We start from the raw sequence: 24,993 nt of genomic DNA, 5'->3' as shown, positions 1-24,993 counted from the left end.
CCTGGCCAGCAGCTGCTGCTCTCTGCTCTGCCTTCAGAGCTGGGTGATGGTATATGCACTTGTGGGAGGACATAAGCGACTATAGACAGAAAGAAGGGGGGGCATGGTCAAATACATTTGAGACCACTGCTTTAGTAGCTCTGAGGCCAAATGTTTCTCTGGCTTAAAATTAGAGATGGGTAGAAAATGGTATTCCAGACCCCCACCATTTTTTCCAGTCTGCATTTGGATGAAACCAAGATCTTTAAAGGTTTTTACCCCCCAAAAAAGAAAGAAAAAAGAAATAGGATATTGACTCCATAGCTCATTGGTTAGGCACTCATCCAGGATGTGAAAGGTCCAAGTTCAAGTCCCTGCTTTTGATCAGATTGAATAGGGACTTGAAGCTAGGTCTTCTTCATGCCAGGTGAGCACCTTAACCACTGGGCCATTCTCAGGTGAGTCATTTGCTCCCTCCCTCCTGGACCTGAACATTTTTTCCCAACAAAAGTTGTATCACAACAGATACATTCTCATGGAAAGTTTTTGTTTCAATAAATTGCCATTTTCTGACATAAAAAGATTTGTCAGAAAATTCCCAACCCGCTCTACTTACAATGGAGCAACTCTGAAGTCAATGGAGTGCCTTAGTCTGACACTAGAATCAGAATCTCATTCCATAAAACTAAAAGGAAACAAACAGTCTTCGCTTCAGCCGGAAGGCAGCCATAGATCTAGTGCAGTGTATGCTGATTGCCAAAGCACTGCCACTCAAATAACAAAGGACAAACTAATAAGGGAGTGGAGAGTTGAGAGATGTGTAGGAATTCAGGCTTTTAATAGGGTAATCTAAATGATAGAGAGGGGAAGAGAAACAGCTAAAAATGACTTTAAAATAAAGAAGTATCACAGTGTCCTTTTAAAATCCACAATGCCCTTTCAAAATGTAATAAAATAATGACTGCGGATTCTGCAGCATTAGGAAAATTAAGACACGGTGGCACACTCAAGGGGTTGTTATGGATTTGTTTTTAAAAAAAATGTAAAGTGCCTATTTGTAGCACAGCATCTCTTTCTAAAGAAAGGAGCAAAATACTTTATTCCATTGCAAAGTTGCTATGGCAACATGGATACCCATGCCTGCATGCTGAAATTCTAGCTCCCCCCCATCACTTTTATTCTTCAGCATGCTACTGCTACCACTTAGTTGAGTGAATTATCTGTGCACGTTTTTTTCTCATGTTTATCATATAAGAAAGACTTCTGACTCCTGCTTCTGTTAGGAACAGCTAATATGGTTGTTTTTTTCCTCTAGAGTTTACCTTATCCTTGCAGGTGTTTGTAAGTAATGGCTGAACTATTGCCGTTAGATTTCTTTGTCTTAAATAAAACCCATATGCACTCATTAATGCTGTACTGAGCTATACAATCGCATGCAAATCCAGGGCAAGGGAGAAAGAAATCAGAATCTTTGCACGGAAGTTGGAGAGGTGATTTTTGGGGGTTTTAGTTCTTCAGGATAATATATTGGCTAATAGAAATAAGCACTGTGCCCTGTTTGAATGTTTCTGGTCCACATTCTGCTCTCTGGTGCACTGGGGTAAATTTAGAGTCACTCTATTAAAGTCTATGGAGTTACCAAGGATTCGCTCTGGTGAAAGCGAAAGCAGAATTTGGCTCCGTTTATTGAGATTGAGCGTTAGATTCGATTGGGTTTGGGTGCCAGGTACATTGCAGACAAAATAAGGCAATACAGTATAAATTCTAGCCGGAGTCACTAGTATTGGCTGCTTTGTCCCACTCCTGTAATGAAAAGCAGCTGGATTGGATTGGGCCTGGTGTACTCTGACACCTTGAAAAATAGATTGACCTAGAGGAAGTAATTGACCAGACTGAATTAAGTTCTGCTTTCAGTCACAGCAATGTAAGGTCTTCACTCTGGGCTCGATTCTCCACTACCCTGGTACTCCATGCAGACATTTACACCTGTGCAAATATGTATAAAATGCTGCTGAATCAGTACAGTAGTATTTTTCCACCCTGGATGTGCCCGGGGACGGCAATGGTGAGCAACCCCTGTATGGGGTGTGCAAATTGGATAGTCGGGCACATTAACTAAGGACTAGGCCCAGTCTATTCATCGCAGAGATGGATTGATGGCTGCATAATTAAGGGGGCCACCAGGGCATCATTCCAAACACTATTTTTACCCACATCCAAACTTGTAAATAAAAAAAAAAACCCTCCAATCACCAAACGAAAAAAGAGCCAATCCTCCTTTGCTCCAGTATTTATTGTGCCTTTTTTTGTGTGTGTTCTTAGACTAAAGCAGATTATTTTTTAAATTTTGAATAAAATTGCAAGCATTATTTTAAAGATATTTGCTTAGGAAAAAAAAAACCCCTCACATCTCATCTCACATATTTGTACAGGGCTGTCTGCTTATTTGGCTATTGTGACCAAACCAGGACAGGAAGGATGCTCCAGAGCATAGGGCACTAGCCAAGGGCTAGATCTACACCGCATTTTGGAGCAAGTGAAAGCAAGCTTCCCAGGCCGGTTTGACAGACTTGGGCAAGCAGGGCTCACAGTAGTGCTCTAAAAATGCCTGTATAGGCAGCACTTTGAAGTTGCGGCTCAGGCTCTGAAGCCAACCCCACTTCCTAGCCACAGATACCCATATCTCAGAAACTGCTTATGCCCCTGACTGCAACTCACAACACAAGAAGTTTAAGACCATATCTGCTGCACAGGTTCATTTTCAAAAGAAAAAAATAAAACCCTGACAGCTGTTTGTGAGCAAGTAGCTGTCAATCAGGTGGTCATGAAGATTAGTCTCCTTGCTGTCTACTTACAGAGATTTTAAGTCTGAAACATGCTGTGTTACAGAGAGATTAGAATCTACATGCCAAGCAGAAATGAATCTACATGCTGTGTTCCATGGAGATTAGGCTCTATATGCCACAAAGAAATGAATAGAAAGAAAGCCCCCAAACAAGAAGCGTGGGCCAGATTCTCCCATCAGTTATATTGCTGTAAACCCAAAGTAATCCCACTGATTTCATTCACTGGATTTATTTTGGATTCACATCTGGGAGGAGAGTTTGGCCTATAGTTGCTAGTTTGTTCCCCGCATATGTAGCAACAGCTGTAAAGAATGGCCTAGTAAAAAAAAATAACCTCAATGACAGAAATGATCAGAAGTTTAGAAATTCCCAGGTCAGGTTTTTCCATCAATGCTAATGCACACTAATAATTCAGTGAAAAGAGATCTGACCTGTAGGAGACTGAGTCAGTGTGAATTTGGGGTGCAGGGTTGGCCACACCAAAGAGGCCTGGCCTGGCGCCAGAAAAGCAGCACAGTGTCATACCCTGGCAAACCAGAAGGGAAATACCAGCAAGAGTGAACGAAACTTTTGGCAGTGATTTGCAATAATATCCATTCCATGCTAGCAAACCCCAGCTCTGTTGGGAAGTAAGATGTCCTCAGGCATTGGGCTGCCCCTCTGCATAGGGAGGAATTTCAACCAGAGTTCACTGAACATGGAGAACATACCTTATAGAGGTTGGGTTTGCTTCAGTCTTGTCACTTTCAGTAGCGCCTTTAATTTATGCATATGCAGTAGGGGTCAGAAATTCATAGACTGAAGATAATTTGTCACCTTATGCCCTTGTTGAGTTGTCTCTTACAATCTCTTTGAAGTTTTACTTCTAAATTTTTCTTTTATTCAGTCCATTTGCTAATCTATATTTCAGCCCCACAAATGTTAGAAAGAGCTCTTCAAGTGCTCTTATTTGGGTATAAATATGCATAATCTCTATCAGAGTTCCTTGCAAGGTTTTAAAGACAGGACATTATTATCATAGGATCTCCAAAGTTCAGCTTGTTCTGTTTCACAATAGCTCAGGATTCTTCTTGCATCTCCTTACGTTTGGTGAGTGAGTTGCATTTGGATGCCACCTAATGAAGACCTGATTGTGCCAGGCCCTAATGCAGCCATGTAGAGTCATACCCCTGGGCAGCCTCCATGCATCTTTATTTCAGGCGTGAGATGATAGCTGGGGCTGCATGCCCAGTCCCACTCCCAAGCAAGCAGGTGGGGAGGGGCTCTCTCCACTCAATATGTTGGCCAGTGGAGCTGAAGGGAAGTGCAGTAATATATACCTAGCAAAGAGGTGGTGTGAATTATTATCCCCTGAGAGCCAGGCAGAAGTAGTGAAAGATTTGTGAGGCTGAGTTACGCACCACCCCCTAATGAAGGCAATGAGCACAGGCTCAATCTAGCCGTTAGTTTAATCTCCCTTTAATGTGTAGATCGGTATATATTTGAACAGCTTCCCATGTATTTGAGAAAATATTTATCACAATTAACATAAAATCTTTGGCTTGATGTTTGTAAGCAGTGCATGTCACTGTTCTCATTGGCTTAACCTTAAAGAAGTATCACAAATAATGCCAGCATTAAAAAATGAAATATTTGCAGTTAAGAAAATAAGCAATTTACAAAAGTTTAAAACAAGGCTGAAGAAAGGCTAAGGCTCCAAGTCCTACAATTGGTTCCACATGGGTGTAGGGATCTGTCTGCACAGAGACAACTGCAGAATCAGGGCCTAAGGGTTACGGTAAAAAACCAACAGCTTTAAAGAAAGGTGTGAGAGTCACAGTAAATGCTACCAAACTTTTACAAATATTTCCTAACCTTAATATTCCATTTGAAAGTGTGGAGAATCAGACCCTTTTTCTTGGGGCCAGCTCCTCAGCTGGTGCAAATTAGCAAAGTTCACTGAGTTGTGCTAAGAGATGACATGAAGAGCTCTACAAAGGAACCCATTTCCAGAGCACAACAAGAAGTTTTATTAAACCCAGGAACTATGCTGCATATTCTTGAGTGCCATCTACTGGCGCGCTATCTATTAACTGTTTATATAAATGCAGCTATTGTGCTTGTTCATACCAACTTCAATGGAGCTGCACTGATTTATGCCTGCTGAGGATCGGGCCCTTGCAATGTTTGCAGGAGTGAGCATTGTCCAATGTGAATTATGAATTTGTTCCAAAAGAGAAAAACGTCAGTAGTGCAATTTTTAAAAGGGAGGCCTGATCTTGAATTAGGAGAAAAGGGGGTGACAAAGGCCCATTTTTCATAGATTTTAAGGCCAGAAAGGCCTACTATGATCATCTAGTCTGACTTCCTACATAACACAGGCCACAGAACCTAACCAACAATTTCTGCATTAGGTCCGTAACTTTTGTTTGAACTAGTAAATACCATTGCTAGAAAGACACCCAGTCTAATTTTAAGGCCAGATTGTCTGATTTGTGGCTCAAAACAGATAGAAAGTCACAGTCATTTTCACTCTCTTTTCTTAAATCAACATTTCTTGACCCAGAGCTACTTGATTTCTTATAAGCATCCCACGTCTGCTGGAATGCATATAAGAAGCCAGCCAAGTAATGATGGCTAGGTTGAGAGGCAGATGGAAATATTTGGGACTTTATCTATTTATAGAATGAATAATGATAAAAATCCCAGTGCATATGAGTGTCCTAAATTTATTTATGATTTGACTGTCTCTCTCGCGCACCCTCCTAGGTTGTGATTCTAAAAGCTGCTCTGTGCAGGCAGACTCCTGCAGAGCCCCATGGACTCCAGTGAGGTTCCATCCAGCTGTTGGGATGAAACCCATTGCAGGGCAACACATACCTATCTCCAACAGCAGTCCTAGGAGTTTTAACACACAAGGCCCAACTGAAGTTAATGAAGGCACATCAGAGATGAATTTGTTTGATAAATTTCAAAAATAAGACCAGGGGAAAGGATGTGTAAGGACCTGACTGGGACTTGAGGAATCTGAGTTGGATTCCCAGATCAACCACAGACTTGCCATGGAATTTTGGGCAGGTCACATCATCTCTCTGCAGCTCAGTAAAATGGGAATACAACAATTTCTTTTCTCCCATCTTTTGCTCTCTTGTCTATTTAGATAGGAAGCTCTTTGGAGCAAGGACTGTCTCTTACTAGGTGTTTCTACACGGCCTTAAACAATGGGGTGCTGATTTTGGTTGGGGCCTCCAGGCATTACTATAATACTAACAATAATCTGTAAAAACCTGTTTGCTTTATCTTTAGGGCTCCTCCAGATCTGTCTGTCTCTTTCTGAGAAGTGGTGCCTGAACTTGGATCATCCTTGATTTTGCTCCCCCCAGAACATGCAGTCCTGACCTTGAACACTGAAGGCCTGATATTTGTTTCATCGCCATTCTTTTTCACACATTTTATTGCATTATATTTACTCCTGATTTTTACACAGAGAGCAGAAGCTGGATCCATGAATCTATGGGCTAGATACTCAGCTGATGTAAATCAGTGGAGTAACCTGTATGTGCTGGCCTTATTTAATTGCAAAGTCAAGAAGTCAAAAGTTAGGATTTGCCTATTTTACTGTTGCCTGCATAACCTTCATTCTGACCCCTTGTGCATCCATCTTGTGCACTGAATAAGGCAGGGGTCCCATCATGTGGAAAAAAATAGCATGTGATCATCTAATTAAAAATGGTCTCTCCCCTTGTGGCATGTGCATTAGGATCATTAAGGTTGAACAGTCAATGGTAAATCTGGAATTTCCTAACTTTAAAATTCTTGACTTTGCAACCTAAATAATAATCTTTTAACTTAGAGGGTTTTTAAAAAATTAATAAAATAGAATGTGCCCTGTTCAATCCCTTCTGTAAGAGCTAAGTATTATTATTTGCATATATTTTATAGTTTGCAGCAGTTTGTCATGAAAGTGTTCTCTTAACGTTCCTCCCTATAATTTACTGACCCTACTTGAACAACGAGGACTCCGGTGGCACCTTAAAGACTAACAGATTTTTTTGGGCATAAGCTGCATCTGAAGAAGTGTTTTTTTAACCCACGAAAGCTTATGCCCAAATAAATCTGTTAGTCTTAAAGGTGCCACCGGACTCCTCGTTGTTTTTGTGGATACAGACTAACACAGCTACCCCTCTGATTTTAGTATGACTTGGTCATACTAGATATTAATATTGGCATATACAAGCTATGCCCACTAGTGACATTAGCTTTAACAACATTGGTAAAACCGCATCACATAGTACATAGGACTAAAAACACAAATAAAATGAATTTGCCTAACTGAAAAGAGCAAGGATTCCCTTTCTCTGAAGTTCAAATGTCACATCTTACCTTCTGCAAAGCAAACGACTTTCTCTTTGGCTTCTGATTTTTTACTTTAATAGCCTTCGGCTTGTCTCCCAGTTTTTAGAACTGCTTGTGCTGGGAATTCTCTAGAGCCTATCTCAGGGGTGGCCAACCTGTGGCTCTGGAGCCACTTGAGGCTCTTCAGAAATTAATATGCGGCTCCTTGTTTAGGCACCGACTGCGGGGCTGGAGCTACAGGCACCGACTTTCCAATGTGCCAGGGGGTGCTCACTGCTCAACCCCTGGCTCTGCCACAGGCCCTGCCCCCACTCCACCCATTCCCACCCCCTCCCGAGTCTGCCCTCGCTCCTTCCCCTTCCCCCCCAGAGCCTCCTGCATGCCATGAAACAGCTGATCTGGAGGTCCGAGGAGGGAGGGGAAGGCGCTGATCAGCGGGGCTGCCAGTGGGCAGGAGGCGCTTGGAGTGGGGGGGAAAGGGGGAGCTGATGGGGGGCTGCTGACGTATTACTGTGGCTCTTTGGCAATGTACATTAGTAAATTCTGGCTCCTTCTCAGGCTCAGGTTGGCCACCCCTGGCCTATCTGTACTGGCAAACATTGTACCTTTCACTACATGCCTATCCAAGCTGCTCATTCTACATTTAAACTCTGACCTTCTGGAGCACTATCATGATCATCGTTAGCCATTACCTCCCCACCCTATTTTGAACTTCTATGGGCAAGGCGTGGATTCTTTGGGGGAGGTTTGGGCCCCATCACCAGTCAAATTTAAGTATATTATTTGTTGTTAAAAGTAATAATGTATAGCATTGCATGTGTAGAAAAGGTACAGCTTGCTGCAGAAAAGGTAAAATATGACAGACAAACATGAGGGACGTATTTTGCTCTCAGTTACACTCATATGACCGTCATGAGGACAACAGAATTGCATAGGTGTAGCTATAGAGAGAGAGTAACAAAGTCTATGTCCCAATCTACTTACATTCTAAAGACATAAGAGGGGGCTTTACGGGAAAAATAAGATTAATTATTTATTAAAAATAAATCAAATGCAATTTGCATTTTGGGGAGTACTGATACATCAGTTCTTGACACTGCCTTTAAGGATGAACAATCCTAGTTCCTTCCACTTCATGCTTACAGGATGCCTCTTGCTCTTCTTGTTGCTCAGTATTTTATTTCATTAAATACATATATACAATAAGCATGAAGGCATTCTTTGGGAATTTCCCCCTGGCCTGTTTTCTGTTGCACATCCGCTTTCCACACGTGCCATGACCAAGCACGCAGACAAGGCAGACAATTGGTCGCAGAGTTTTGTGTTTTGGTGGGGATAGAGAGGTTTTTCTGGTTTGTTTGTTTGTTTTATAGGGGGTAGAATCATTCAACACAGATATAGCTGTTGGCCCAGATCCTCAGGTACAGCTGAGGAGCACACTATTCCACTTTTTAAGCCACGATTCCACTTTTTCATTTTCATAGATTTCATAGAGTTTAAGGCCAGAAGGGACCATTAGATCATCTAAACTGATCTCCTGCTTACCAAAGGCCATTAAATTCTCCCCAGTCCTGGGCAGGCTGAGTATCAGGTAGGTTCCTGGCATAGGTTAGAGTAGTCTCAGGTTTGTCCTAACTTGTGTTAGTTGTGTGAGGCTTCACAAGATCAATATGGAAGCCAAGATACAGGGAAACCTGGACACATCTTTTTTCCCCAGGTCACTTCTATTATGCAAACAGTTGAGGTGGGGAAGAGCTGCTATGCATAGGAGATGCTATGACTGCACTACTACCATACTCAAGGAGCTGACTGAGGAGATATCTGAGCCAATAGCGATTATCTTTGAAAAGTCACGGAAGACGGGAGAGATTCCATAGGACTGGAAAAGAGCAAACATAGTTCCAATCTATAAAAGGGGGAATAAGGACAACCCGGGGAATTACATACCAGTCAACTTAACTTCAGTACCTGGAAAGATAATGGAGCAAATAATTAAGCAATCAATTTGTGATCACGTGAAGATAATAGGGTGATAAATAACAGTCAGCATGGATGTGTCAAGAACAAATCATGTCAGACCAACCTGATACCCTGTCAAACAAAGCTAACAAGCCTTGTGGATAAGGGGGAAGTGAAAGATGTGGTATATCTTGAATTTAGTAAGGCTTTTGATATTGTCTTGCATGACCTTCTCATAAACAAGCTAGGGAAATACAACCTAGATGGAGCTACTCTATGGTGGGTGCATAACTGGTTGGAAATCTGTTCCCAGAGAGTAGTTATCAGTGGTTCACAAAAATAACAGGAGTACTTGTGGCATCTTAGAGACTAACAAATTTATTAGAGCATAAGCTTTCGTGGGCTACAACCCACTTCTTCGGATGCATATAGAGTGAACCATATATTGAGGAGATATATATACACACACATACAGAGAGCATGAACAGGTGGGAGTTGTCTTACCAACTCTGAGAGGCCAATTAAGTAAGAGAAAAAAAACTTTTGAAGTGATAATCAAGATGGCTCAGTACAGACAGTTTGATAAGAAGCAAGTGTGAAAATACTTACAAGGGGAGATAGATTCAATGTTTGTAATGGCTCAGCCATTCCCAATCCCTATTTAGCCCTGAGTTGATTGTGTCTAGTTTGCATATCAATTCCAGCTCAGCAGTCTCTCGTTGGAGTCTGTTTTTGAAGTTTTTCTGTTTTAAGATAGCCACCCGCAGGTCTGTCAAAGAATGGCCAGACAGGTTAAAGTGTTCTCCCACTGGTTTTTGAGTATTATGATTCCTGATGTCAGATTTGTGTCCATTAATTCTTTTGCGTAGAGACTGTCCGGTTTGGCCAATGTACATGGCAGAGGGGCATTGCTGCCACATGATGGCATATATCACATTGGTAGATGTGCAGGTGAATGAGCCACTGATGGTATGGCTGATGTGATTAGGCCCTATGATGGTGTCACTTGAATAGATATGTGGACAGAGTTGGCATCGGGCTTTGTTACAAGGATAGGTTCCTGGGTCAGTGTTTTTGTTCAGTGATGTGTGGTTGCTGGTGAGTATTTGCTTTAGGTTGGGGGGTTGTCTGTAAGCGAGGACAGGTCTGTCTCCCAAGATCTGTGAGAGTAAAGGATCATCTTTCAGGATAGGTTGTAGATCTCTGATGATGCGCTGGAGAGGTTTTAGTTGGGGGCTGAAGGTGACAGCTAGTGGTGTTCTGTTATTTTCTTTGTTGGCCCTGTCTTGTAGGAGGTGACTTCTGGGTACTCGTCTGGCTCTGTCAATCTGTTTTTTCACTTCAGCAGGTGGGTATTGTAGTTTTAAGAATGCTTGATAGAGATCTTGTAGGTGCTTGTCTCTATCTGAGGGATTGGAGCAAATGCGGTTATATCTTAGAGCTTGGCTGTAGACAATGGATCGTGTGGTGTGTCCTGGATGGAAGCTGGAGGCATGTAGGTAAGTGTAGCGGTCAGTAGGTTTCCGGTACAGGGTGGTATTTATGTGACCATCGCTTATTAGCACAGTAGTGTCCAGGAAATGGACCGCTTGTGTGGATTGATCTAGGCTGAGGTTGATGGTGGGATGGAAATTATTGAAATCATGGTGGAATTCCTCAAGGGCTTCTTTTCCATGGGTTCACAGTCACTCTGAAAGGGCATAATGAGTGGGAGGGGTTGCAAGTGCTTTGGAGGATAGGATTAAAATTCAAGATGATCTGGACAAACTGGAGAAATGGTCTGAAGTAAATAGGATGAAATTAAATGAGGACAACTGCAAAGTACTCCACTTAGGAAGGAACACTCAGTTGCACACATACAAAATGGGAAATGACTGCCTAGGAAGGAGTACTGCGGAAGGGGATCTGGGGGTCATAGTGGATCACAAACTAAAAATGAGTCAACAGTGTAACGCTGTAGAATAAAAAGCAAACTGCATTCTGGGATGTATTAGCAGGAGCATTGTAAGCAAGACACAAGAAGTAATTCTTCCACTCTACTCTGCACTGATTAGACCTCAACTGGTGTATTGTGTCCAGTTCTGGGCACCACATTTCAGGAAAGATGTGGACAAATTAGAAAGTCCAGAGAAGAGCAAAAAAAATGATTAAAGGTCTAGAAAACAGGACCTATGAGGGAAGACTGAAAAAAATGGGTTTATTTAGTCCGGAGAAGAGAAGACTGAGAGGGGACATGATAACAGTTTTCAAGTACATAAAAGGTTGTTACAATGAGGAGAGAGAAGAATTACTCTCCTTAACCTCTGAGAAGAGGACAAGAAGCAATGGGCTTAAATTGCAGCAAGGGGGGGTTAGGTTGGACATTAGGAAAAACTTCCTAACTGTCAGGGTGGTTAAGCACTGGAATAAATTGCCTAGGGAGATTGTGGAATCTCCATCATTGGAGATTTTTAAGAGCAGGTTAGACAAACCTATCAGGAATGGTCTAGATAATACTTAATCCTGCCTTGAGTGCAGGGGACTGGACTAGACCTCTCAAGGTCCCTTCAAGACCCATGATTCTACATCACCTGAACATCACTCTGTTCTTGGGGGATGATTGGTGGACAACTTTAAAGCACTTGTGCATTGGCGATATTGGCACAAAGCTGCACTCTAGATGGCATTACCCAGAGCTGAAATGTAATCTTAAGAAAATCATGCTGTAGTATGACATTACTTAGTATATTCCCATCTAAGATCATTATATGGCCCCCATTGCCACAGTATGAGTGTATCTCAATCTTCAAAGTATTTATCGTCACAATATCCCTGCGAGGTAGGGAAGTGGGGTTATCCTTATTTACCAGATGTGGAAATAAAGCACACAGACACTAAGGGTATGTCTACACTACGAGAGTAGTTCGATTTTACTTAAATCGAATATGTTGAATCGATATTACAAAGTCGAACGTGTGTGTCCACACTATGGACAGTAATTCGACTTTATGAGTCCACACTAACGGGGCAAGCGTCGACATTGGAAGCGGTGCACTGTGGGCAGCTATCCCACAGTTCCCGCAGTCCCCGCTGCCCATTGGAATTCTGGGTCGAGCCCCCAATGTCTTCTGGGGAAAAAAATGTGTCGAGGGTGGTTTTGGGTAACTGTCGTCATCCAACCGTCACTCCCGCCCTCCCTCCCTGAAAGTGCCGGCGGGAAATCAGTTCACGCACTTTTCTGGTCAGTGACAGCGCGGATGCCACAGCACTGCAAGCATGGAGCCCGCTGCGACCATCGCTGCAGTTATGGCCGTTATCAACACCTCGCACCTTATCATCCACCTTTCCCAGAGGCAGATGCTGAGAAATCGGGCGAGGAGACTACGGCAGCGCGGTGAGGACCTGAAGTCTGAGAGTGGCACAGACCTGTCACAAAGCTCGGGACCCCGCGCCGAGGACATCATGGTGGCAATGGGTCATGTTGATGTTGTGGAACGGCGATTCTGGGCCCGGGAGACCAGCACGGACTGGTGGGACCGCATAGTGCTGCAGGTCTGGGATGAATCACAGTGGCTGCGAAACTTTCGCATGCGGAAGGGGACTTTCCTGGAACTTTGTGAGTTGCTGTCCCCTGCCCTGAAGCGCAAGGACACCCGGATGCGAGCAGCCCTGAGTGTCCAGAAGCGAGTGGCCATAGCCCTCTGGAAGCTTGCAACGCCGGACAGCTACCGGTCAGTCGCGAACCACTTTGGCGTGGGCAAATCTACCGTGGGGGTTGTTGTGATGCAAGTAGCCAACGCAATCATTGAGGTACTGCTCTCAAAGGTAGTGACCCTGGGAAACGTGGAGGTCATCATAGATGGCTTCGCCGCGATGGGATTCCCAAACTGCGGTGGGGCTATAGATGGAACTCACATCCCTATCCTGGGACCGGACCACCAGGCCAGCCAGTACATTAACCGAAAGGGCTACTTTTCAATGGTGCTGCAAGCACTGGTGGACCATAGGGGACGTTTTACAAACATCAACTTCGGATGGCCGGGCAAGGTTCATGACGCTCGTGTTTTCAGGAACTCTGGTCTGTTTAGACGGCTGCAGGAAGGTATTTACTTCCCGGACCACAAAATAACTCTTGGGGATGTGGAGATGCCTATAGTCATCCTCGGGGACCCAGCCTACCCGCTAATGCCCTGGCTCATGAAGCCCTATACAGGCGCCCTGGACAGTGAAAAAGAACTCTTCAACTACCGGCTGAGCAAGTGCAGAATGGTGGTGGAGTGTGCTTTTGGACGTCTCAAGGGGAGATGGAGAAGCTTACTGACTCGCTGTGATCTCAGCGAAACCAATATCCCCATTGTTATTGCAGCTTGCTGTGTGCTCCACAATCTCTGTGAGAGCAAGGGGGAGACCTTTATGGCGGGGTGGGAGGTTGAGGCAAATAGCCTGGCTGCTGATTACGCCCAGCCAGACAGCCAGGCAATTAGAAGAGCCCAGCGGGACGCGCTGTGCATCCGGGAGGCTTTGAAAGCTAGGTTCCACAGTGAGCAGGGTAACCTGTGACTATTAAGTTTGTTTACAGAGAAGCTGAACCTGCCCCCGTTTCTTTACCCAGTAAATGTTCACTATCCTCTCCAGTTACATACCCCGTTCACCCCATTCCCCCCCCTTCCAACACATGTTTAAAAATAAAATCATTTGAAATTTGTTAATGAACACCGTTTTCTTTATTACTGTTTTCGCGGTAAAGTGTTGAACCTGGGACGCAGACTGTGGTGGGGAGCGGGTGTAGTGTAGTGATGCAAAGGACGCTTCTAAACTCCAGGAATGACAGGCTCCGCACTGGTGGACTGGTTGTTTCAACGGAGCCTGCCACCCCTCCTGTTCGGGACTCTGTGTGTGGGGGCTATGTGACTTTGTGGCAGGGGGAGGACGGTTACAGATCCCCTGCTGCGTGGCTCTGTGATCCAGGAGAAGGACCGCTGCATAAGATCTCTAACCGCCCTCCCCCGCCACAAAGTCACATAGCCCCCCCACACACACAGAACATGAAAACCACCTCCCAGACTGACCAGGGTAACTAGTGACTGCAATGTGTGTGTGCCCTGCTGCTGAACCTGCCCCCGCGTCTGTACCCTGGTAAAGGTGACTGTCCTGTCCAATTACCAACCCCCTTGCCCCCCTTCAAACAGACTCTCCTCTAAAAGAACATGATGGAAACAGTAATTAACAGAAATGTATATTTTATTAGCAACTACACATGAAACTGGGGGATGAAACTGGGACGGGGGCTTGGGTGAGGCGGGAAGGAAAGGACTTATCAAATTTTGGGGAATGAGAGCCTTCTGGTACTTGAGCAGTCTGCAGGGGTGGAGTGAGAGTTTTCACGGACTCTGCCGCCCCTCCTTCTTGGGACTTTGTGGAGGGGGAGGGCAGTTAGAGATAGACTGCAGCGGGGCTCTGTCCTCCTGCCTCCGGTCCTGCAGAACATCCACAAGGCGCCGGAGCGTGTCCGTTTGCTCCCTCATTAGTCCAAGCAGCGTTTGAGTCGCCTGCTGGTCTTCCTGCCGCCACCTCTCCTCCCGTTCCATGTGTGATCGGTGGATTTGGGACAAGTTCTCCCTCCATTGGGTCTGCTGGGCTGCCTGGGCTCAGGAGCAGCCCATAAGTTCCGAGAACATGTCCTCCCGTGTCCTCTTCTTCCTATGCCTAATCTGCGCTAGCCTCTGGGAGTGTGATGCCAGGGTAGGTCGGGAGACAGTCGCAGCTGTGGGATGGGAAAAAGGGAGTGAATTCCTCAGAAAGATAAAACTTTTTGTGAACAAAGACCATAGTCTTTCTCTGTGAACAAGACCATGCACAGCACCTATCACATGCGCACTCAGGACAAGGTCGAATTTTCGGCCTTCGCATTCAGTGCCTGGGGTCTTGCAGTGCAGATCAGACAAGCGGGACAGGACAGCAGAATTTGGGTAACAGGCTGACATGGTAAGCTGTAGACTTGTGGCTGCTTAAAACTTTAATAATAGCACTGGCCTCCCTTCACGTTCAAAGCAATGCCAGTCCCTGCTGCCAGCAATCCGGCAAGCATGAACTCTGCCCCTGTCCCACCCCCTCGCGGCTGTCCCAGGGAAAGATCCCTGTATGCTGCTCCTCTCCCGCCTCCACCGCGTGGCTGTAAACCACCGGTTACAGTTCTGTAAAGGAACAGGCAAGCAGTCCCAATACTAACATTCCCCTACCTAATTCAAAGCAGGTCACCATGAGCAACATCACTCTGATGAGGATTTCAGAGACAGAGAAAGAAAGGATGCTTCGGGAAAGCCTGCAAAGACCAGGGCCGTATGCCGCCATGCTCTGCAAGGCAATGATACCCGAGTACTTGATTGTCTCCTTTCGCGAAAACGTTTCCTACCACGGAGGACCCAATAAGGCCGCTCTCCCCAGGAACCTGATGCAAAGGCTTTCCAATTACCTCCAGGAGAGCTTCGTGGAGATGTCCCAGGAGGATTTCTGCTCTATCCCCGGACATATAGACCGGATTTTACTGTAGCTGCACTGGCAGGGACTAAACAGTACAGCGCCTAGGGCAAACCAATCATGCTAAACCGGACATTGTTAGATTTTTTTTCAGTAGTTGCACTGCCAAGGACTGAAACGTTAAGCGCCTAGGGCAAACTAATCATGAAAAACCCATTGTTAATATTGTTAATATTCCTGTTCTGTTAAAAATAAATGTTTACATGTTTAAAACACTTACTGACTGATCCTTCCCCTGATTCTGTGTCTGGGTTAACGCCTGGGGACGGTTGGTAGGGGATCTCTGTAAGGGTGATGAAGAGATCCTGGCTGTCGGGGAAATCAGCGTTGTAAGCGCTGTCGACTGCCTCGTCCTCCTCATCTCCTTCCTCATCTTCCCCGTCCGCTAACATCTCCGAGGAACCGGCCGTCGACAATATCCCATCCTCAAAGTCCACGGTCAGTGGTGGGGTAGTGGTGGCGGCCGCACCTAGGATGGAATGCAGTGCCTCATAGAAACGGGATGTCTGGGGCTGGGATCCGGAGTGTCCGTTTGCCTCTTTGGTCTTCTGGTAGCCTTGTCTCAGCTCCTTGATTTTCACGCGGCACTGCGTTGCATCCCAGCTGTATCCTCTCTCTGCCATGGCTTTTGAGATCTTCTCGTAGATCTTTGCATTCCGTCTTTTCGATCACAGCTCGGAAAGCACGGACTCATCGCCCCACACAGTGATCAGATCCAAGACTTCCCGATCAGTCCATGCTGGGGCCCTCTTTCTATTCTGAGATTGCATGGCCATCTCTGCTGGAGAGCTCTGCATCGTTGCTAGTGCTGCTGAGCTCGCCACGATGTCCAAACAGGAAATGAGATTCAAACTGCACAGACAGGAAAAGGAATTCAAATTTTCCCGGGGCTTTTCCTTTGTGGCTGGTCAGAGCATCCGAGCTCGGACTGCTGTCCAGAGCGTCAACAGAGTGGTGCACTGTGGGATAGCTCCCGGAGCTATTACCGTCGATTTCCATCCACACCTAGCCTAATTCGACATGGCCATGTCGAATTTAGCGCTACTCCCCTCGTTGGGGAGGAGTACAGAAGTCGAATTTAAGAGACCTCTATGTCGAACTAAATAGCTTCGTTGTGTGGACGGGTGCAGAGTTAATTCGATGTAACGGTGCTAAATTCGACATAAACTCCTAGTGTAGACCAGGCCTAAGCAACTTGCCCACATTCACACAGGAAGGCTGTGTCAGAGCATAAAACAGAGACAATTTAAGAAGTCAAACCAGTATGCCCTTTTCCTTATTTGCACTAAGGCCCAGCTGTGCTTACTCAATGGGACAACTTGCGGTTAAGGTACTACTCAGTGTACTGAGTAACAGAATCAGGTTTTGGAACAAATTGATACATTAAACAGTAATAAGTCTCCAGGACCAGATGGGATTCACCCAAGAGTTCTGAAGGAACTCAAATATGAAATTGCAGAACTACTAACTGTGGAATGTAATGTAACGCCAATTTTTTAAAAAGGCTCCAGAAGTGATCCCGGCAGTTACAGGCTGATAAACCTAACTTCATTACCGGGCAAATTGGTTGAAACTATAGTAAAGAACAGAATTATCTAGCACATAGATTAACATGATTTTGGGGGAAGAGTCAACCTGGCTTTTGTAAAGGGAAATCATGCCTTACCAATCTACTAGAATTCTTTGAGGGGGTCAACAAACATGTGGACAAGGGGGATCCAGTAGATATAGTATACTTAGGACTTTCAGAAAGCCTTTGACAAGGTCCGTAACCAAAGGCTCCTAAGTAAAGTAAGCGGTCATGGGATAAGAGGGAAGAACCTCTCATGGATCAGTAACTGGTTAAAAGATAGGAAACAAAGGATAGGAATAAATTATCAGTTTTCAGAATTGAGAGACCTAAATAGGGGTGTCCCCCAGAGGTCTCTACTGGGAGCAGTGCAGTTCATAAATGATCTGGAAAAAAGGGCAAACAATCTGCAGACGATACAAAACTACTCAAGATAGTTAAATCCAAGGCAGACTGCGAAGAGTTACAAAGAGATCTTGCAAAACTGGGTGACTAGGCAACAAAACGACAGATGAAATTCAACGTTGATAAATGTGAAGTAATGCACATTGGAAAACATAATCCCAACTATACATACAAAATGAGAGGGTCTAAATTAGCTGTTACGTCTCAAGAAAGAGATCTTGTAGTCATGAATAGTTCTCTGAAAACATCTGCTCAATGGGCAGTGGCAGTCACAAAAGCTAACAGTGTTGGGAATCATTAAGAAAGGGATAGATAAAACATAAAATATTATAATGCCTCTATATAAATCCATGGTACACTCACATCTTGAATACTGCATGCAGAGCTGGTTTCCCCATCTCAAAAAAGATACCATATATACTCGTTCATAAGCTGAATTTTTTTAATAAAAAAGGGAAGCACCAGAGACGGGGGTCAGCTTATGAATGGGTATAGAGAGGGAGAGGTGGGAGACAGCCCCTCCCCCAACAGAGGGAGCAAGGAGAGGCAGCACAGCCAGAGAGACAGAAGGGAAGAGGCGGGGCCAGAGTCTCTCCACTTCTGGCCACGCTGCTCTCCCCCCAGCCTCCAAAGCAGCTGCAGCTCTGGGGCTGGCAGGCTGCAGCCGTGCCGCTCGGCCCCGCCACCCAGAGCAGGCTGTGGCTGCGCCGCCCAGGCGCCGGAGCACGCTGCGGCCACGCGGCCCCGGCCTAGCCCACTGGAACATTCTGCGGCAGCGCTGCCTGGTCTGGCCCGCCGTAGCAGGCTGCGGCCGTGCTGCCCAGCCTGCCTGAGCAGCTCCAGCCAGGTCAGGGACATCCTCCCCTGGCCCTCCCCAGATAAGGTAGGAAGGGATGGGATGGGGAGAGTGTGGGGGTCCCGGGCTAGGGGTGGAATCATGTCGCGGGTGGTCACAGGGGTTACACCCCTGACCCCCAGCTTCTCTCCCCCAAAAAATTTCCCCACCAGTTGCTGTCCCGGTCTGTCAGGGTAAGTAGCTGGTGCTTACCTCCGTGCCTGCGGATGCTCGAGGTAAACAAACCATCTCGGCCCACCAGCAGCTTATCCTGATGGCCCGGGAGCCAAAGTTTGCTGACCCCTGAATTATAGGGTCGGCTTGTGAATGGGTCATAAAATTTTTCCAGTTTTACTTATCCATCTTGGGGAGGGGGGTCAGCTTATAAATGAACCGGCTTATGATCGAGTATATACAGTATATTAGAATTGTAAAAGGTACAGAGAAAGCCAACAAAAATTATTAGGCATGTGGAACAACATCTATATACGGAGAGATTAAACAGACTGGGTCTTTTCAGCGTGGAAAAAAGATGACTAAGAAGGGATATGAGGGAGGTCTATAAAATCTTGACTAGTGTAGAGAAAATGAATAAGGAAATGTTATTTACTCCTTCACATAACACAAGAACTGGGGATCACCCAATGTAATGAACAGGCAGAAGGTTTAAAACAAACAAAAGGAAGTATTTCTTCACACAATGCACTGTCAACCTGTGGAATTCTTTCCCAGGAGATTTGTGAAGGCCAAAACTATAACAGGGTTCAAAAAAGAACTAAATAAGTTCGTAGAGGCTAGGCCCATCAATGGCAACCCCATGCTCTGAGTGTCCCTAGTCTCTATTTGCCAGAAGCTGGGAGTTGATGACAGGGGATGGATCACTTGATGATTTCCTGTTCTGTTCATTCCCTCTGAGACACCTGGCATTGGCCACTGTCAGAAGAGAGGATACTGAGCTAGATGGACCACTGGTCTGACCCAATATGGCCGTTCTTATGTTCTAAATGAGGGCTGAATTTGCCCTTAGCCCAAGTGGCAAGGCCATGTGTATTTCATATGGGGAAAAATACATAATTTCAAAATGTTAAGTGTGTGTCAATTTTAAATATTTTACATGTGCTTGTCATATGAAAGGGAGCCACTTACATACGAGTCATTTTTGTAGTCTGAAATTAATACAAACATCATTTCTTATACAGAGGTTATCATATTTGCATTTTCTGCTTGGGTTTTTATAGGTCAAAGAACTTATTCTGAAAGGTAAAACAATGTTTGCTTTTATCCTTTTTGTAACCACGACAACTGTGCTGATATTTTACACAGGTAATTTGCAGCCTATCGGAGGAGTACAACAGCCGGCAGGCTTTATGCAATGCCACCAATGAAGGCCCTATACTTCGAAACCCTGGGAACCATGATAAAACAAGGACACCTCGGCTCCCATCTTCAGCGGAGGTTGAATTTTGTCTAACGTTGACTCAATACGAATCAGGGTCCATGGATAAATTGGCCAATTTCAGCTTCAGAAACACTTTGGAAGGTAACACATTTTATTCTACTATGGCATTTCCAGTCATAGGATGATCCTTTCCAGGGATATAGAATAATGCTGTTTCAAGATGGAAGTTGTAACGTGTAAATAAGTAGAGCCTGTAAACCTGGGGCAGCTTGGACTGATTTCATGGGGTGGAACTGATAATATACCTGATGTCACAGTTCCTCCTGGAAATCTCTAAGGGTACGTCTACACAGCAGCTGGGAGATGCGATTCCCAGCTCAAGTAGATGTACAAGCACTAACTCAAGCTAGTGGCTAAGAATAGCAATGTGATTGTACAGCATACATGGTGCCTCGGGCTAGCCGCTTGAGTACAACCCCATCCAAGGTCCTAGGTGTGTGCTCAGGTGGCTATCCCAAGCCACTCTGGCAACACGGCTATTCAGTCTGCTAGCTCGAGCACAGCTAGCACATGTCCGTTTACCCACACTGGGAATCACACCTTCCAGCTGCTGTGTAGACATATCTACACAGGGTATGTTTACACTGCAAGTGTCTACACTGTGGTGCTGAGTGTCAGAGCCCAGTCAATTGACTCAGACTTGTGGGGTTTGGGCGGAGGGGCTAAAAAATAGCAGCGTAGTTTCTGTTTGCACTGGAGCCTGGGATTGTAAACCTAGTGAGGGAGGAGGGGCTTGGAGCCCAGTCTCCAGCCCAAGCAGGAATGTCTACACTGATATTTTTAGCCCTGCTGCCCAAGCCCCACAAACCCAAATCAACTGACCTGGGCACTAAGACTCAGTGCCGTGGGTTTTTCTTTGCAATGTGGACATACCCATAGTTAGAGATTAGGTTAAGCCTTGAGATATGAGGTTTAATATCCCTTCCAAAAATGCACATTATTGGAAAAGTGTGACTTCTCCTCCTATGGAAGTGGTATAGTAAAATAAGGACAAACTTTTACACCAAGTACTTACACAAGAGAAGCACCAAAAAAAGGATAGGTAGTTAGAAATTTGGTCACCCTTTTTAGCGTATTCAGAGGAGGAGAGCACCTCAGCTAGCAAGCCAGAATCTTTTTAGCCAAGTTCCTTGAATATTAATCTGATCCTGAGTAAGTAATAAGAAATATAAGATGTAGCATGTTAACATTTTATTGCAACTTTGCCTTCATGAAAAGTTGCAAAAGGCACAATTAACTATAAGCCAGTCCCTTTTTGAATCTTGCTACCTTGCTAATGATGCTGGAAGATTATTTCTATTTATATAATGTGTGTATTAACTGCTTCAGTGCTGCCTGATATGCCCAGGGCATGGGGCAGGTCATGTTTCCATTAATGCCCCATATAGTTGGCAGGTATGTAACCTTCTCACAGAACATGGAGACGACAAAGGGCCACGATCATATTCCACCACAACACAAAGTTGCAGCAAGGACCAGCAGTTGAAGCCTTTAAATTTATGCATAAAACACTTTACCTCCTTCACAACATACAATGAAATATTCTCAGATCAGAACTGTGGGCCAAAGTCTCCTCTCACACTGGTGAAAAATTTGGAGTAACTCCATCGAAGCCGCAAGCGATTTCAGACATTGAATGACCCCAGTCCCGGAAATAGTTGGTGCTTGATGCAGTGGAAAACAGGGAAGCAGTGGAGTTTTTGGAAAGAGGGAGGTGATATGGCTGGAGAGACAAGCCAGAGAACCAGGAAAATGGATTTTTTTTTTTTTTTTGCTGCTGTGTTTTGAATGGATTTAAGTATTGGGAGGCAGGGGGAGATTATGTCAAAGCCAGAAAGGAGGAGATAAAAGTAGTCAAAACATGACTTTATGAGGGCCTAAGTCAGAGTTTTAGCAGCATGGACAAAGAGGAAGGGCTGGACCTTGGAGATGTTGCACAAGAAAAGGCAGCAAGTCCTGGACACAGCCTGGATGTGTGAAAGTACAGAGAGAGAAGAGTCAAAAAAGACACCCAGGTTGTAGGCCCAAATGACAGGTAGGATGAAAGTGTTGTCCTTGCTTCATGAGAATGGAAGGAGTGTGAAGGGCTTTGGAGAAAAAAAAAATGAAGAGCTCAGTTTTTTCTACTGCTGAGCTTAAATTGGTGTCTGGACGTCAGAAAGACAGGCAGGGAATGTTAGAGTATTGACATTATGATTCATATTACAATTAGAATTTATTTTTGTATAGTGTCTTCATGCAAGATGCATCACAAAACACTTTGAAATATTATATATATTCTGGGATAGCTCTTAAAGTTATATTAAAAGGCAGTAGCACAGATGTTCAACAAAATTGCACAAGAATCAAGAAAGAACTGAAAACCTGCAGTACCTGAATAGGTTGGGAAGACCTATTTTAATTCTTATTTTGCAGTCTGCTAAACTAGCAATCAATGTTTTGTCTGATTAATCCATTGAACCCTTTCTCCAATGCTGTATCTTCGTCACTTTAATTTCATGGCTGCTGCGCACAGTCACAGCAGTTTGTGTTGAGACTTGTTAATATCATAGCGTGTGCTCCCACCAACACTGTGAATGGGTTATTGCTTTAATTTGGATTGTGCTACAGCTGAAAGGACATTGAGGCGTATTTTATAATATATACAGCAAATCCGCTGTTCTTTATAATAACCTCTCAGAAGTTCGACACTGATATCTTTCTTCTAACCCAACACCTATTCTTCCACCACACACATATGCTAATTTAAAAGAATCATAGAAAGACGGTGAATGATGGCTGCTGGCAGTATATTAACTGGGGCTTTGTCTAGTCCAGATTTAAATGGTTCCAGTGAAGGAGCATCGACTACACTCCAATGGAGACTAAGTGGCCCATTGAGATCCATGATAGGATAATTCCTGTTCTGGTTTTAAGGGGGTGGGAAGGATGGTCAGATACTACCCTGCTCCTGGAACAGTGCAGAGGGGTCTTCACAGGCTCCAGGATCCACCTCAGGGAAAGATGGGCCTGGGGAAGAGAGGTTGAGTCTGTGGTGACACTAAGAGCATGAACCTCCTCACCTTGTCCGTTCTGCAGAGATTACACAAAGAAGGCAACACAGTCCACTTCTGCAGGTTCTCTCTGTCTGTTCTGGGGATCCTCCTTTAAGAGCGAAGTCATGGCTATTGGAAGCTCTTGTAGCAAAGTCTAAATGGAGCCACCCTGCTAGGGAACAGGTGTGGAGGGTGTTGGAAAGGGGCAGGGGTATTGACACGGGACTAGGTCGATACAAGAACCGTAATTGCATTCACATGACACCTGGTCCCAAACCACGACCCGATACAATGTCAATTTCAAGTAAGTTTTTCAGCTCTCTTCTTCTAATAGAGTTAAACAGAAAAACAAATAATAGCAAAATATAAGACCAGATTTTCAGAACAGCATATACAGGTTTTGTTCAGCAAAAATGATGCACACTTTTTATGTGCGCATAAAGCTATTGCATAGGACTTTTGCACACTGCAATTCCCCTGAATGCCTTAAGGGACTTTGACTCTAATAGATTGTGATCTATTCATTCCCCTCCACCTCTAAGTCACCAGACCTAATTCTCCTATTACATTAGTTTTACACTGGTGTCAATTCAATGGCGTTACACCAAAAATGTAAATCATGAGTAAGTGAACACAGAATCCGGCCAATAACCTTGTGACTATGTGGTTCAAGAAGCTATTTATACTTTTGAAAGGGACAGGATCATGTCCCATCCTATGAAACATAGACACAAAGCCACATGAAGAATGGGAGTCTGGATGCTTTTGGCTGAGGCTCCTTCCTTGAATAAATATGTTTGATAGGCATAGAAGATCACTGCGCAAGTTTATGCTCAGGACCATGAGTAAGGTGTGTCATTGTGACTGGCTAATTTTTAGTTGTGTTCAGATGGCAAGCTTTAAATTGCCAGCTTGCATAACACTGCCACTGTTGTTAGGAGAATGTACTGTGCCTTTAAGAGCAGAGCACATGTTAGAGCAGTGTTTCCCAACCATCAGGCCTGAAGAGGCGTGCCGTGGGATTTTTTTAAAAACTACATGTGAGAACTAAACCTTCCCTGATATTTTAATTAGTGTCGGAGCCGGATCGCATTCTGTACGTTTGCTTCTCAGGACGAGGCCCCTTTCAATATTACGCAGGTGTCACATTCCAGTCCCCAAAGTGAGGTTAAGAGGGATAAAAAGTAAGCAAAGATGGCGTGCCCTGATGAACGCAACGTGCTGTAATGAGCCTTTGATGATGATGCATATTAAAAAAAAAAAAAAGACATACAACTCAAGCCTAAATTTTATATTTACATTTGACTGGGGGTAAAAGCTAGAATGAGCCTGACGCAGAACAACACTGTCATTATTTATATTGCATTTAAAAACAGCAGAGAAAGTTACACACATTTTGGAAATGAGAAGAAACGATTAATTATTAATTGCTTGTCATGCCAAAATATTATTCTCAAGTGCATGCCACTTTCTCCATTGAGCATGCTTTTGTCCAGAGTTCTTATATTTAGCTTTAATGTTAGTTTCCACTGTTGAAAATGTTAATTCTGGCACAAAAGACAGATCACAATCTAACATTAGCCACCATGGTTTTGATTTTAACCCTACTAGCCTTGATCGGCTCATGAATATACATTAAGAATGGCCTATGATAGCGTAACATTGCGTCTACACTCATATGAACTTGACGTTATGGGAATCAAATGGTGGTCAGTGTGTTTTTCAGATCTTACAAATCTCGAAAGTTACAGCATTGAATTTCAAATTTTTGACCCAAAAATGGACAAATATTTGAAGAAAAAAGATTTTGGCTGTTCCACCTCTACTTGCAGGGATGAACATAAAACTAAGAAAGTAAAAGTGGTGAACCAACACTTCTGTGAGAGCTATCTGCAATATGGATTTTAGTCTACAGGGGAACCATCTTGCCCTCTTCCACAATGTCTCGTGTGCAGGGAGAAACTTTCATACCATGCCATGGTGCCAATTAAGTTAAAACGACACCTTACAAGCAAACATTTATCCCTTGCCAAAAAGGACATTTTTTTTTATGC

General features: G+C 44.4%; 1 protein-coding gene across 1 annotated transcript in view; it reads left to right on the top strand.

Annotated features, from left to right (window-relative positions):
• The window catches only part of TYR (tyrosinase), an 85,849-nt gene that overhangs the window by 3,393 nt on the left and 57,463 nt on the right, over window positions 1–24,993 (top strand). Inside the window, exon 2 of the mRNA XM_065421911.1 lies at window positions 19,769–19,985. Coding sequence (XP_065277983.1) covers window positions 19,769–19,985 — 217 coding nt within the window. The remainder of the gene's footprint in view (window positions 1–19,768; window positions 19,986–24,993) is intronic.

This window comes from Emys orbicularis, chromosome 1 (assembly GCF_028017835.1).
Source record: "Emys orbicularis isolate rEmyOrb1 chromosome 1, rEmyOrb1.hap1, whole genome shotgun sequence".
Taxonomy (NCBI): Eukaryota; Metazoa; Chordata; order Testudines; family Emydidae; genus Emys; species Emys orbicularis.
Note: the sequence above shows the minus strand (reverse complement) of the source record. Positions and strands in the feature narration are given on the sequence as shown.